This window comes from Pararge aegeria, chromosome 3 (genome assembly GCF_905163445.1).
Source record: "Pararge aegeria chromosome 3, ilParAegt1.1, whole genome shotgun sequence".
In the NCBI taxonomy this organism is placed as follows: Eukaryota; Metazoa; Arthropoda; class Insecta; order Lepidoptera; family Nymphalidae; genus Pararge; species Pararge aegeria.
In genome coordinates, this window is record NC_053182.1 from 4,141,200 (window position 1) to 4,154,093 (window position 12,894).

Below are 12,894 nucleotides of genomic sequence, written 5' to 3' on the forward strand. Positions count from 1 at the left end.
TAAATTAAATTATATTGAAAACACACGACAGTGTGTCAGACAAGGTCCAGCCAAGAATAATAAACTGGCAACGCAGCTACGTGTGTTAATCGAACCATTTAGAGCCACTTTTGCCTTCTTAATATGAATTAAAAAAACATTTATTCTTTTCCTAACATTTTTTTTACAACCTTTAATTTCATATAGCGGGGAACTTTTAAGTCACAAAACAGCTATAATCCATAGCAGGCTGATTTTCTAATCAGCCTGCCATGCGTCATAAAAATGACGGCCTTCTGGCCGTCAATTTTATGACGAAGATACCTACTGTGTTTTGTTGTAATTTTTTATATATTAGCAATGCCACTGAATTACAGAAAATTTGATTCATGTCACCATTGAAGAATCAGCAACGAAAACGGTAACCAATCTCATATCAACAGAATTAGGAAAAAGTTTCACCAAATGTTATCTAGATTTTACGACCTACACACTATATCTATTACATGAGTTTAGATAAATCATTTTAAATGCGCATAACTTCTCGCAGGTATCACATATACTCGTGTTTTAATATTGTGCAACCGTTTCATAAACTACTATTATGCAACCTTATTTAAATCCATAATATTTTTTAATTTTTGTCCTTGAACGTTTGGTCTTAAGGTTAGAATTACAAGGTTTTTGTAATAGTCCTCTGTATTTTTAAGCATCTAACGTCTTGAGCTGTTACGGTTTGTCTAAAGAGATATTCATTGTCAGTTTTTGTACTCAGTGCATCAGTTTAATAAGTCCATTCGGTACGCTAAGAAGTCTGGGCAAAAATAAAAACCACCGGCTCGCCGACTACATCCGGCGGCTTTGTTGGCGTATACGTCGGTGACACTGCATCTCGATACTAGTTAAAAGTATTCCCAGCGACACCGATTCCGTATTTTCAAAATTTAAAAAAATTAAAATAAAGCCGCGACATCAAGCCTGTGGCCAAGACAATCCAAGTGGCTTTGGTGTAGTTCCAACTTTGTTATAATTTACGATTTCATGATCTATAGCTGTACTTACTAACTTAGACTCTAGCACTAGATGAACGAGGTAGTATTATAAATTGTAATATGGTAATTTCAGGCAAAGTTCATCATCGTCTCACTGTGGAAGTGTTGCTGACGAGCCCGACACCCGTTCTTCACCGGGTGCCGGTGCAAGATACGAAGAAACGACCCCTGAATGCACGTCAACTCTCGCCAACCCAGTCAAGAACAACGGATATGAACGAGCCGCCTCAGCTAATGACGAAATGATGGAACGCTTGTCGAACGACCAAGGCGCGGAAGGTCAGTTTGCTACCCTCGGGATACTTTTTGAGGAGATTTTAGTTAAGTTCATCGCATCTTCGTTAAATACAGTCCACCTCTCCTTGCCACAAGACCCAGGCAAGGAAGTTCAGTTTGTAATCTTGTAAATATTAGGTATACCTTTTTGTGCTACCGTTAAAGACCTTGGCTTATATTTAGGTCAGGATTTGTCTTGGTCCACACATATAAAAGAAATAAGTAGACGTAAGTTTGCGACCATGAGCTCACTGCGATGCCTAAGATCTATTCTCCCAATCCCGGACTAAAGTTATGTTGGCACATTCCCTCCTTCTATCTATTCTTGACTATGCGGACGCAAGCTATCTTAATTTGACTTAGGACCAGCTAAACAAACTTGAGCGTCTTCAAAATCTTGCTATTCGGTTAATATTTGGCCTACGTATCTGAATTTCGACAAAAGCTCAAGTGGCTCCCTATTCGCCGTCGCCGAGATATGCATGTCCTTTCACTTCTGCACTGTGTGTTATTTAATCCTAAAACATCTTTTTACTTGAAGGAAGAATTTTATTTTGTAGGGTTGCCTGCTGATTTAAGATCACGTCGTATGCTGACACTTCACATGCCTTTTCACAAGACGAAGTTCTATAAACTCACGTTTACAGTGCAAGCTATTGAATTGTGGAATGCGCTCCCACTAAATACGTATACGTGAGGCAAAATCGCTTGAAACATTTAAAAACGCGGTGAAAGCATATTATCTTGAACAATAATGACGACATTTAGTACCTTGATTATGTTTATTTTCTATTATCTATATATTCATAAGTATTTATGTATGATTGAGTATATATTAGTTTATTATTTTATATTTATTTATTATATTTTTCTTATTTGTGCAATTTTGTTTATGTGTATTTAGCTATTTGAATGTAGGTTTATAATAATTTTACACCACCTGTCCGCTCTCGCTCATCTTGTCCTAATCCAAAAGTTGCCTGGTAGAGATCTCTACGAAGCGATAAGGCCGCCTTTTGTATTCTACTTCTGTCTTTGTATTTCTATTGTTTTTTTTCCTAACTTCATAGTGGTGTACAAATAAAGAGTAAAATAATAATATTTTTTCTATTATAAGTAATAGAACTCATATCTTCGAACATAATGAGTTAATCATTGTGAGAGCAATATCGGATATGAACAGGTCACCTGCGTTAATTCATGGAACGCTTGTTAAAATAATCAGGCGCGGGAGGTCAATTTGGTATCCTGCGAATTGTTCTCGAGGCGATCAAAACTAAGCTACATACTGTCTTACACTTGAATAATAATTCTCAATAGTATGAAGTACTACCAAATAGGCAAAATATTAATTAAACAACACTTCTAAGGAACAAACTTTAACTTTCCAGATTTACGGGTGAAAAGTGAAAATGACTTCAATGCCAGTGGATATAACAACTCACCACCCCCTGCTGTGCCCATACCGACGACAAACTATCACGACAAGACAAACGACACCTCGCCCGTACCTCCCAAACCGAGCCCCGACAACATCTGGCCAACGAAACTGATCACGAGCAAGTCCGGCGGAATCGCTACTGCTGACGGTAATTATTTTTTCTCTGTTATGAAAACTTGTACAAAGGTGAACATCAACTATAACTCACAACGTAAAAACGATGGACAAAAAGCTGTTGATTTTCCGAAATAAATAAATAAAAAATTAAAAGATCATAATTAATTACCCTTATCAGAAAAAAAATATTCATCATAAACAATGTATTTTACCCTCTCATCAAAACTATTAAGATGGCTATACTACTACTTACTCTACATGATTGATTGATTACCAGTAGGTATATTTTTAAAACCCGATGATGCCTTGGTATAGTTAAGAAGAATTTTAATCCTGTAGAATCTCTTAAGACTTAGAGCGCTTATTTCTGCCGCAAAGCAAGTCTGAAGGACGTTGTAATTACATGCACATGTGGCTTAACACCTACGCCTCAAATTGATAGGCACTGCTTGGTCTGTTAGGTATTACCATAAAAAAAGTTGGCTATGAGTTTTGCCAAATTTTGAGGTTTTTGTAGTTTTACAAGTTATTCATCATCATCAATATCAACCCATTACGGGCCCACTACAGGGAACTGCAGGGTCTCCTTCCACAATGATGATGAAGGCTTTAGGTCGTGATCCACGAGGCTGACAAAGTGCAAACTTTGGCCCAGAACTCAATAGTCCTATTCCTGGTCCTAGTCCTACCCGCATAACTCCAAAGTCACCTTTCCTTTGAGAGATAAGAACTGTCTTCAGCGTTTGGTCATGGGCTGATACTCAATTCTCGAACTTACAATACTTTTGTCGATTTCCAGGTAAAAAATTAAAGTGCCCATACTGCGAGCGATTGTACGGATACGAGACTAATTTGCGCGCGCACATCCGACAGCGGCATCAAGGTATACGCGTGCCCTGCCCGCACTGTTCGCGCACGTTCACGCGCAACAACACAGTGCGGCGTCACATCGCCCGCGAGCACCAACGCCCTCTGGCTAATCATACGCAGTAAACCTGTCTTTTTAGTTTTTAACTTTTATCAACCGATCTACCTCTGCTCTTTCCGACGCACGCGGGTGATGCTGCGCGATTTTCATAAACGCAAAACGAGAATAAACTATCGAATTTAAGTAGAATTTGTAAATTCGACAGTCTGTCTATGCGTTGGTGAATTCGTGTCTCGTTTTTTTTTAGTCAGAACGGGGGTCCCCCGTGCGTCTCTACTCTTTGTAACTTGCGTACAATTTAATACCTCGTTGATGCATATTTTGTAACAGTAATCTACCTCAAAAATTGATCTTAAGATTTTTTAAGATTTTGGAATTTTGCGATAATTGTTACTTAATTTAATATTCACGTGTAACTCGGAATGGTTGCTCAGTGCTCGTATGTCTGGTAAGTGTTTTAAACATATTGTACCTTTATTATTGCACCCTCATCGCGTTTACGTACCTTATTTTGACTGTGAGATGAAGTTACCTTTGTTAGAAGATTTATTTTGAGCTCTCGGTTGAGTATGACATAGCTTTTATTATACTAAACTGAGCTAGGGAATCTTATAAATGATGTTGAGACTGATGGTCACAGGCTTTAGTGTATGTAAATAATAGGAGAATGTTTAACGCCTTGGCCTAGGTTGAGACATGCGTTTGACGTCGCACGGTGGCAAAATAATTCTACAACTATACTTTTATTTACACTATTTTATTCTATATTCATAACAATAGACTGCTAAACCGGGTTAAGTTTATTTTATTTGAACACATCTGTGATACAATAAGGACAGGCTCTGTTTTCGTTTTTGCCACTTTGTTCATTTTAAGAGAAAATAGAAACAATCGGGTATGGAACGTAGGAGTTCCAACAGTTTGTACTGTACAGTCAAACGGTTTCAGTTTGTACAAAGTACAATTGCCCTAGATGCGTAAGTAGGTAGGTAAAAATGTGTTAAAAAAAAATTGCGTGTAAGGATTTACGCTTGAATGTTTGTACAGTTCATTAAAGTCATACGCTGCAGATACACCTGTTAGGATGTTATTATTGAGACCAAATGATTATATGTTTTTTTGCGATGGTATCGATTTTAACATTCCGTTTTTACATTTTGTTTTTCTCTATAGTTACACATAGATAACGGCCACTTATTTTATATACCTAGTCATGTCGAGTGCAACCGGTTGAGATTTAAAGAATAATTATTTATAAGAGCATTCGACGGTGTTAATGTATTATAATTATTGTTGTGTGGATACCGTCGGTGCTCGTTGAATATTTGAAATATATTAAATAACATTTAGATTCCGAACTATATGATTTTAAGTTGATCTTAATACGCAAAGCAAACGGGATAGTGCCAAATAAACTCAATTTTAAGTATCACCATAAGAATAACTAACAAAAAATATTAGTTCGTATAGACACTTTTGCGCCAGAGAGATTTCTTCTCACTTTAATAAAGCTACCGGTTTGCTTTTGTTTATCAAAAAGTCACTCGGGGTTTTTTACGCTTTATCAGCATTTACTGATTTGTAGTATCTTGAATCACTTAAGTTCACTTTTATAATTGCCTATCGAATGTAATGTGTATCGAAAGTATGTTATTAATTCTGTTAATGAAGGGGCGTCCGACATCACAAGTTTGTAAGAGAATTCGTCATTCATCAGTCTTAGCTCCTACCACTAAAATAATGCTATGTGAAATCGCATTGCCAGTTGACTTGTATGTCCATACAATCATGGTCTGTCGCGCATACTACGGCCCAATGGTAGTGTATTATTTTCCTTTGTACGTGCGGACGTAAAACGACAAAATATGCCCTGAGTGACTCTTAGATTGATAACGCTATTGGGTTGATAAAAACGTCTGGTGCGAAAGTAAAATAATGATATTCATTTGTTACTTATTCTAGTGGAGAAGCACAATATATAATTTATTTTATTTTTTGTTGTAAGTGTGAATGTAGCGGCTGCGTGTATTATTCCTGATATTTAGGAATGAGTTGCATTCATATTTATTAAACTCATATTTTAGTGTATATTTAAATTTTATTTTTATGATTAACTCTTTAAAAAGGCTCAGTGATTACAATTGTAGTTTCTGTCTTTCATGTTACCTACTTGGGAGCGGGTTCCCGAATTTATTTACCTCATTAAACTTATCGCATTTAAGACTTTTGCTAATATAGAATTTACTGATATAAGCAGTCCTTTTGTGTCAGTATGGATGGGAATGTTGTACCTAATTATAAACATATAAGTTAAACAAAGATAAATTATATTAAACTGTCTCACTTTATTCGTCAAAGATTTCCTGTACAATTTTAAAGATGCTATTTTTATTCTTAACAGTAAATCGTAGAGCATAGTAGATTTATATTCAAATGGAGTATGAGCAATTCCTTCAAAAATATATTTTTTAAAGCTGTATTTTAAACTATCAATTTGTTGTTATTTGTTTTAAATATTCGACTTACGGTCATAAAGAAGTCTAGTGATGGCGTTGAAATATAATGCTGGAAAAAATAACTTTACACGCAATATGTAAAAGTGAAAAATAAGTTGTGGCCTAAAAATCGTGTTGTTGGGAAAACAATAATGGATTTGGTTGGATCGTGGAAATAATGCTATTAAACTATTGCATATTATTTCGCGGTATTTGTGAAAAATATAAACTATAATATATTGAAGAGCGTTGCTAGCGGCATATAAAAAATATATTATAATTTTTATACCAAAGGCTACAAAAAAATCCTGTAAAAACAACATCTGTGTTATTTGTACCTCGGACAAATTAATTTTATTGAAATGTAAGGTAGACGAACCCCTTAGCGAAGTTAGGACATCGAAATTCCCCTAAACCTAAGATAACAACTATCCGTCAAACGTGGATTCGGAATATCTAAAGCTACAACAAAATGCACTCTGTACTCAATTCAAAACCAAACTTATTTTTGTGATTTTGTATGTTTCTACTATAATTCCCAAGACGTGCTTGGTAATATCCTGGATTAAAAATATCTAGTACTTTCTTTATCTTTTCTGCGTCTGAGGTACAAATTATATAAGATTTATGGACACGAAATATGATATGTATGTAGTCTCTGATTGAGTCTGCAACATATGAATTAGGTTTTCGAACGTTATAAAAACTAAAATAAACTATTTACGGAAAAAAAAAACTCTATGACGGACGAATCTATTTTGATTCACATTATGTTATTAAGTAATTATTGTTTCATATTTTTGGCATTTTGTGTTAGGTATATTGTTAAGAACAAGTGTTTTGCTATTTTGGTTTAATTGTTAAATTTATTTTTACTTTCTTTGAGAAATTAAGTAAAAGGGCAGAAGTTGAGTATTCTGTTTTGTCCTTACGTTTTTCATATGAATTAAAAATTCATAGATGTGATTTCTTTTGACATTTAATGTTTATTTGTGATACATAAAAAGGGAATTGCAGATTGCATCACGTTTTAAGCTTTTATTTTTTTTTTCAATTTATTGCGTTTAGTTTTTGTAATTAAGGGGTATTGAAGAATGTCCGAAAAGTTGACACTTAGGGATCGCCATTACATTTCTATAGTTTGCATCACTTCTGTCTAATAATCGTAAGGTACAAATTAAAGTTACGATATCATTAAGTCAATTTTGATTGTTTACATCTTGTATCTTCTTTTGACCTCGTGATTTTTAAATTATTCTGTACGTTATGGAATATTTGAGATCATGTCTCAATTAAGTTATTTCATTGTTAAATTTTAATGTAAGTGGACGATTTACTAGTAGTCCCCAATAGATATAAATGTTGTATTTGATGTGATAAGAAACTTACTCTTAGTCGGTGTATCGCAATCCCCTTCGGCTTTGGTCGATCTCTCACGTTTTTAGTGCTTGTAACTCTGTTTAGAAATTGTGCAAATATATGTTGTATAGTTTCGCTAATTGGCGCGCAGTTGATGACTATATTTAATGTTATGGATGTGAAGAATAATGAAAAATTGGTTAAGTTCGATGTTACTGTTTGGAGCAAGTGAACGGAATGTTTAATATTAGCTGTACAGATTAACGAAATATAAAAACTTTCTTGAAACTATTTCATATTAGAATTAAATCATGCCAGATGAAATGAGATACTCAAAACTTATAAAATAACTGGGAGAGATCTAAAGTTTCCACTAAAATTTAACATTTTGGACGACCTTAAGTCGTAATAAATCAATATGAAAAAATCCCTTCCAATGAGTGAACTGAGTCATTCTATTGACACCCAAACTCTTTAGAGAGAAAAACTACATAAAAGTATTCTTGTTTCATTGTCAGCTTTTAGGATTTTATATGTCTTACCAGTGGCAAATAAATGAGTAAAGAGTGTCTAATTTCTTTTTTCATTACTCTCAGTTACTTACAATCTAAAAGTAGTTTTTCCATTACATTAAGCTTTGCATTTTTACCCGTACCGATTCACTGACTCAAAACTGCATTTACATTACTTGGCTAATGGCTCCTGTTTGGTATCATTTGTGGTAGGAATAATGTTGAATTTTACGTATTTTTTAAGTTTTACTTTTATGTAAATATATCGCGATATGTCGTGATGGTAAAGCCAAAGATTTTTACGGGTATGGTGACCCTCTGCCGTCACATGGGCTACGCAGTGTCTCTACATTCAGCCTATTTGGTCATGAAGATCGCTGGTCGAGCCTCCAATTTTGGTTGCAGAAAAAATTATACCGTTGAATGTTAAGCACGGCACAGCCCGTCTAGTACGTAAGTTAATCTACCTCGAGGAATATAATTTAGTAATAATTAAGCTTTTAAATAGATTTTTATATGAAGAATTAATGTAATTTAGTCGTTAAGAGAAAATAAAAAAATAAAAAAAATTAAAGTACAAATATGCTACCTCAGGATTCAAGTTGAGTCTTATCTAAATTATACGACCGTCGTGCAAGTATTAAATTAACGTTTGAATATTATGTAGTTACTTACATATTTTAATTATTGTCTTGGATCGTTAAATTTGATTGAACGCGCGGAGTGATTTTATGTAAAAAAAAAAAATAAGATTAATTGTGATGTAATAAAATGATTCGGCGTTTAATTTATAGTATGACTAATTAATTATAAACTCTGTCACGTTAATTGAATCTCTGCAAGGTAGTCAGTGCTTTCAACTCGGCGAATATGCTCAATTGAGGAGTGCATGGAGATTTGAGCGCAATCTAAAGTTACCTTTTAGCTGAGTTGATAGTCCTAATAAAATTTAAGTAAGTGTTAATAATTAGGTTAGTTATTAATAATCTCATTGATGTTCTACCTCATTTTAAGCCGCAAAAACCGTTGAGAGATCGGCCGTGAGCCATTCAGCGTAATTGTACCTTTTTCACTCTCAGGAGTATAAAACCTTTTTTTTTTTCATAATTTTATTATTACTTTTTCCCAGTTATTTCTTGTGTTGCATAGATGTTACTATGTTTTAAGGAGATGAGAAATGAAAAAATATTGTTTGTTAGGTTTCAGCGAATTAAAAAAAATGTAACAAAAATATTTTTTTGGTTTTTTTTTTGTTTTTTCTGCTACCTTATTTTCCTTTTTTTTCCATTTTATATTTTTTTCTCGACAAGTTACACCCGTCCATCGTGTTTAACATTTATTGTACATTTAAATTTAAGTACGTTATTTAGGGAATTGACGTTCGTATAATCATAATCTAGTTGCACTACAATGGACAGGTATTTGTTTAAGTCATTCATTCGATGTTTTATGTGTTAAGGGTGCACTAGCGTCATCGAGGGGTCTCCCCGAGTATTTATCTCTACGAATTTGATAATCAAAGTAATGAATTATTATAGATGTTCTCTCGCATTAATAGGTAAGTAAAAAAATGATATCATTCGCTCATTTTGATCATCAATTCAACTGAAAATATTACACCTTCAAGTTAACATGTATACCTGTAAATAAAATATGGATCGGCAATGATTTTTTCCATGTTACCGTAAGCTATCGAACTTTGATAACTCTATAAATATCTTTCAATACCAAATTATAATAATTGTGTGAATAAATCGTAAGAATTAATGATAAAGTTATGGTGGGCGTTGTGCTGTTAGAAGATGATGTGCAAAATAAATGTTTGAAACCACTGGAAAATGAAATCGAAGTTCTTGAGCTTATATAAAATGTTTGTACCTACAAAATATTTAAGAATCAAAACCAGTGAACTTCTTTAAATATTGTACAGGTTTAATGTTTCATAAAAAGTTAAAGAATGTAGTAAAAACCCAATATCGATGAACTGCCCCAGCAACCTAGCAAATATCCAACAATTTTATAGTTTCTGACGCCTGGAACTTTAGAAGAGTTTTTACTGTAAGAGATGTTACTATTCAATTTTTACAGGCGGTATAAATCTAAATAATAAAGAGGTACCAGATCATCGATAACTTGTTTGTGCATAGATGTTAAGTATGCAGTATTAATGTGTATAATTTTCACTGACAAATATGTTCAGTATGTCGTTCAAACAGTTTTCATACCATTTCTTGAAGATCCAAAACTGATATCATTTCATAGCTGTAAATATACATCAAGTCTCGCGAAAATTCATCGAATAATAGTCTCATTAAGTTTAAATTATCTTGGTGTCACTTTATGATGTTCTTGGTGTTAAATATTGTGTGATTAACGTCCGCGATTCTAGCTGTTGAGGCCACGAGCACGTTTCTTCAAGAACTAAAGTACAAATTGAAGTCTTAAAGTTATTGTCAGTACAAATGTAATTAAAAAGAGGAAAACTTATGTCGGATTTTATGTAAATGTTGCCAAAACGTATATTTTTTGGAGCATCCGCTAAAGTATAATTTAACGTAGGTCTATCTGAATAGAGTACAAAATTGAATATGGATTCTATGATGCAAAATAATAATATGTACGGCAGCCCGCAGTTTAGGATTGGGTAAACGACGATGTGTGTTATTTATTATATTAATTAATGTTCATATTTATAAGGGTTGAGGTTTCGTGTTTAGAATATCCAACATAAAATCGTACTCTTTCATGCATTGTGAGAATTAAAGGAATAATACGAAACTTCAACTTATATGTTTCCCATATCGGTACGGTTTTTACCTTATTTTTCTTGGTTTTTCTTCTTGTAGAGAGCAAGGGTATACACGTACTCAAAAGAGTACAGTATCCTTAGTACGAATTTACTCAACTTGTCAACGTCGCGGTATATAGACTATCGAAAAGTGAAAGGGAAAGGGATTTTCTCATATAGTTCTTGAACTTGATGCTCTTAGTTCATTCATACACCAATGTTCAGCAACGCTAGCAGAAGTAATAAAAAAAAAAAGCTTTGTGTTACGAAATTTCGATGCTCAAAAACTATCTAGGTTTGCGAGTTGTGCAACCTCGTACTAAGGGCACGGGCTTAGGATGATAGTGTATCGATTGTAAGATTGTAATGTAAACCATCGTGGTTGTAAAACGTAAGTAGGATTTTGTACGTAGCTAACTAATGCTTAGTAAGAACTAATTGGTCGTCGATGGTGTTTGTCTGTAAAGGGAAAGTGATTGTCTGTGATTTTTTTAAGCGACTTTTTTATATATATGGAAAAAGAAAATATTGAAATTCCTTAACAGTAAGAATAGCACTCTTGTGATTTTACATTAGATATTTTATTAGTTGACTTCATTTTTTGTACAAAACGATAGGGTAAATGTAGGGGGGAGATGTGTGTGGAAGGAAAAGGCGGGTTGAGTGTACATATATAAATTAGATGTACAAAATTAAATAATGGCATACGAAAAAGGGCATGTCAAGATGTTTGGCAACTTGGTAAGACCATACGCTTGTTTTGGGTTGAGTCGCGTCAGCATCAAAAACCGCCTCTGGAATCCAAATTTCAGAGGGCCCGATACGAATTTATCCATTTGAGGCCACGCGGCTCGTTAAATATTTAGCGAATTAATCTGTTATACAGGGTTTTAGGAAATAGCCACCATGTTTTTTTTACAACCGACCGGGTCGTGTTGTAATGCGCAAATAAAATTCATGTGTTACTTATGCTCAAATATTCAAATTAAATAGATAAAAGAAATAATCGTCAATCTCAAATTTTTCATTTGCTGCATAGCAAACGTCCAGCCGGGCTTTTATGGGCGGCACGAGATATTTATGTCTACCATGATGACTGAATATCGAGTAGGTACATTGTTGAACGAAGCTAAAAAGGCACTCACATTAATTTGAGGTTGCCTGAATACATTGGCAATGCAGTATTTGTCTGAAAAACATATCTAAAACACATTTGAGGAAATTCTTTAAGCGTCTTTGATATGATCGACATGCGTAACTATGTACCCAATATTTGAGTATTCTGTGACTGGAAGTGAAGTTCTGAAGTGGAGTTCTGGTACACCTAAAGCCCTGTACAAACCTAACATTCTTAATTTAATCTAGCGAATTTTTTAGAGTGGTAATATTACGGTGGATTCTTTTTGTTAGTTTAATGTGAGTAGATGTATAACTGTTACGTTTGCTTTCAATTCAAATGAATAAAGTGAATTGGATATATGTGGATGAGTTAGGTTTTAATGAGTGCGAGTGTTATGGCTCCACTTTAAGTGTTTCTGGTCTTTTATGGTATTTAGCTTTGTGTTTTCACTTCACTATTCCTTACTTACTACAGTGCGTGATGAAGCGTATGAACCTAGACTAGGAAAGAGATTCATCTATCTATTTGTCATATTAATTATTAAAAAGTTGTTAATTTTTTCGCATTGTATTTCGTATTTCGAATAGACTACATTGTCTACGATTTCTAATCTAGGAATTAATGTTTTCATCTACCTCATTATGTTAAGCAGCCTTTATAGTTAATGCAATTTATTATTTATTCTAATATATTAAAATATTTAATATTATATTTACAATATTATAACACTAAATAATTTTATTTAAGCTAAACATGATTTTTTATGAATCCCAATTTTTCGCTTCATCACGCACATCTATTCAATATAAATGTAAAAATTCTGTAAA

General features: G+C 33.8%; 1 protein-coding gene across 1 annotated transcript in view; it reads left to right on the forward strand.

Annotated features, from left to right (window-relative positions):
* LOC120636942 (zinc finger protein chinmo) overlaps positions 1–4,560 on the forward strand; it is a 48,533-nt gene extending 43,973 nt beyond the window's left edge. The window contains exons 5-7 of the mRNA XM_039908521.1: positions 1,105–1,310; positions 2,699–2,896; positions 3,665–4,560. Of these exons, the coding sequence (XP_039764455.1) occupies positions 1,105–1,310; positions 2,699–2,896; positions 3,665–3,858 (598 nt within the window). The 3' untranslated portion in view covers positions 3,859–4,560. The remainder of the gene's footprint in view (positions 1–1,104; positions 1,311–2,698; positions 2,897–3,664) is intronic.
* The last annotated feature ends 8,334 nt before the right edge of the window (positions 4,561–12,894 follow it).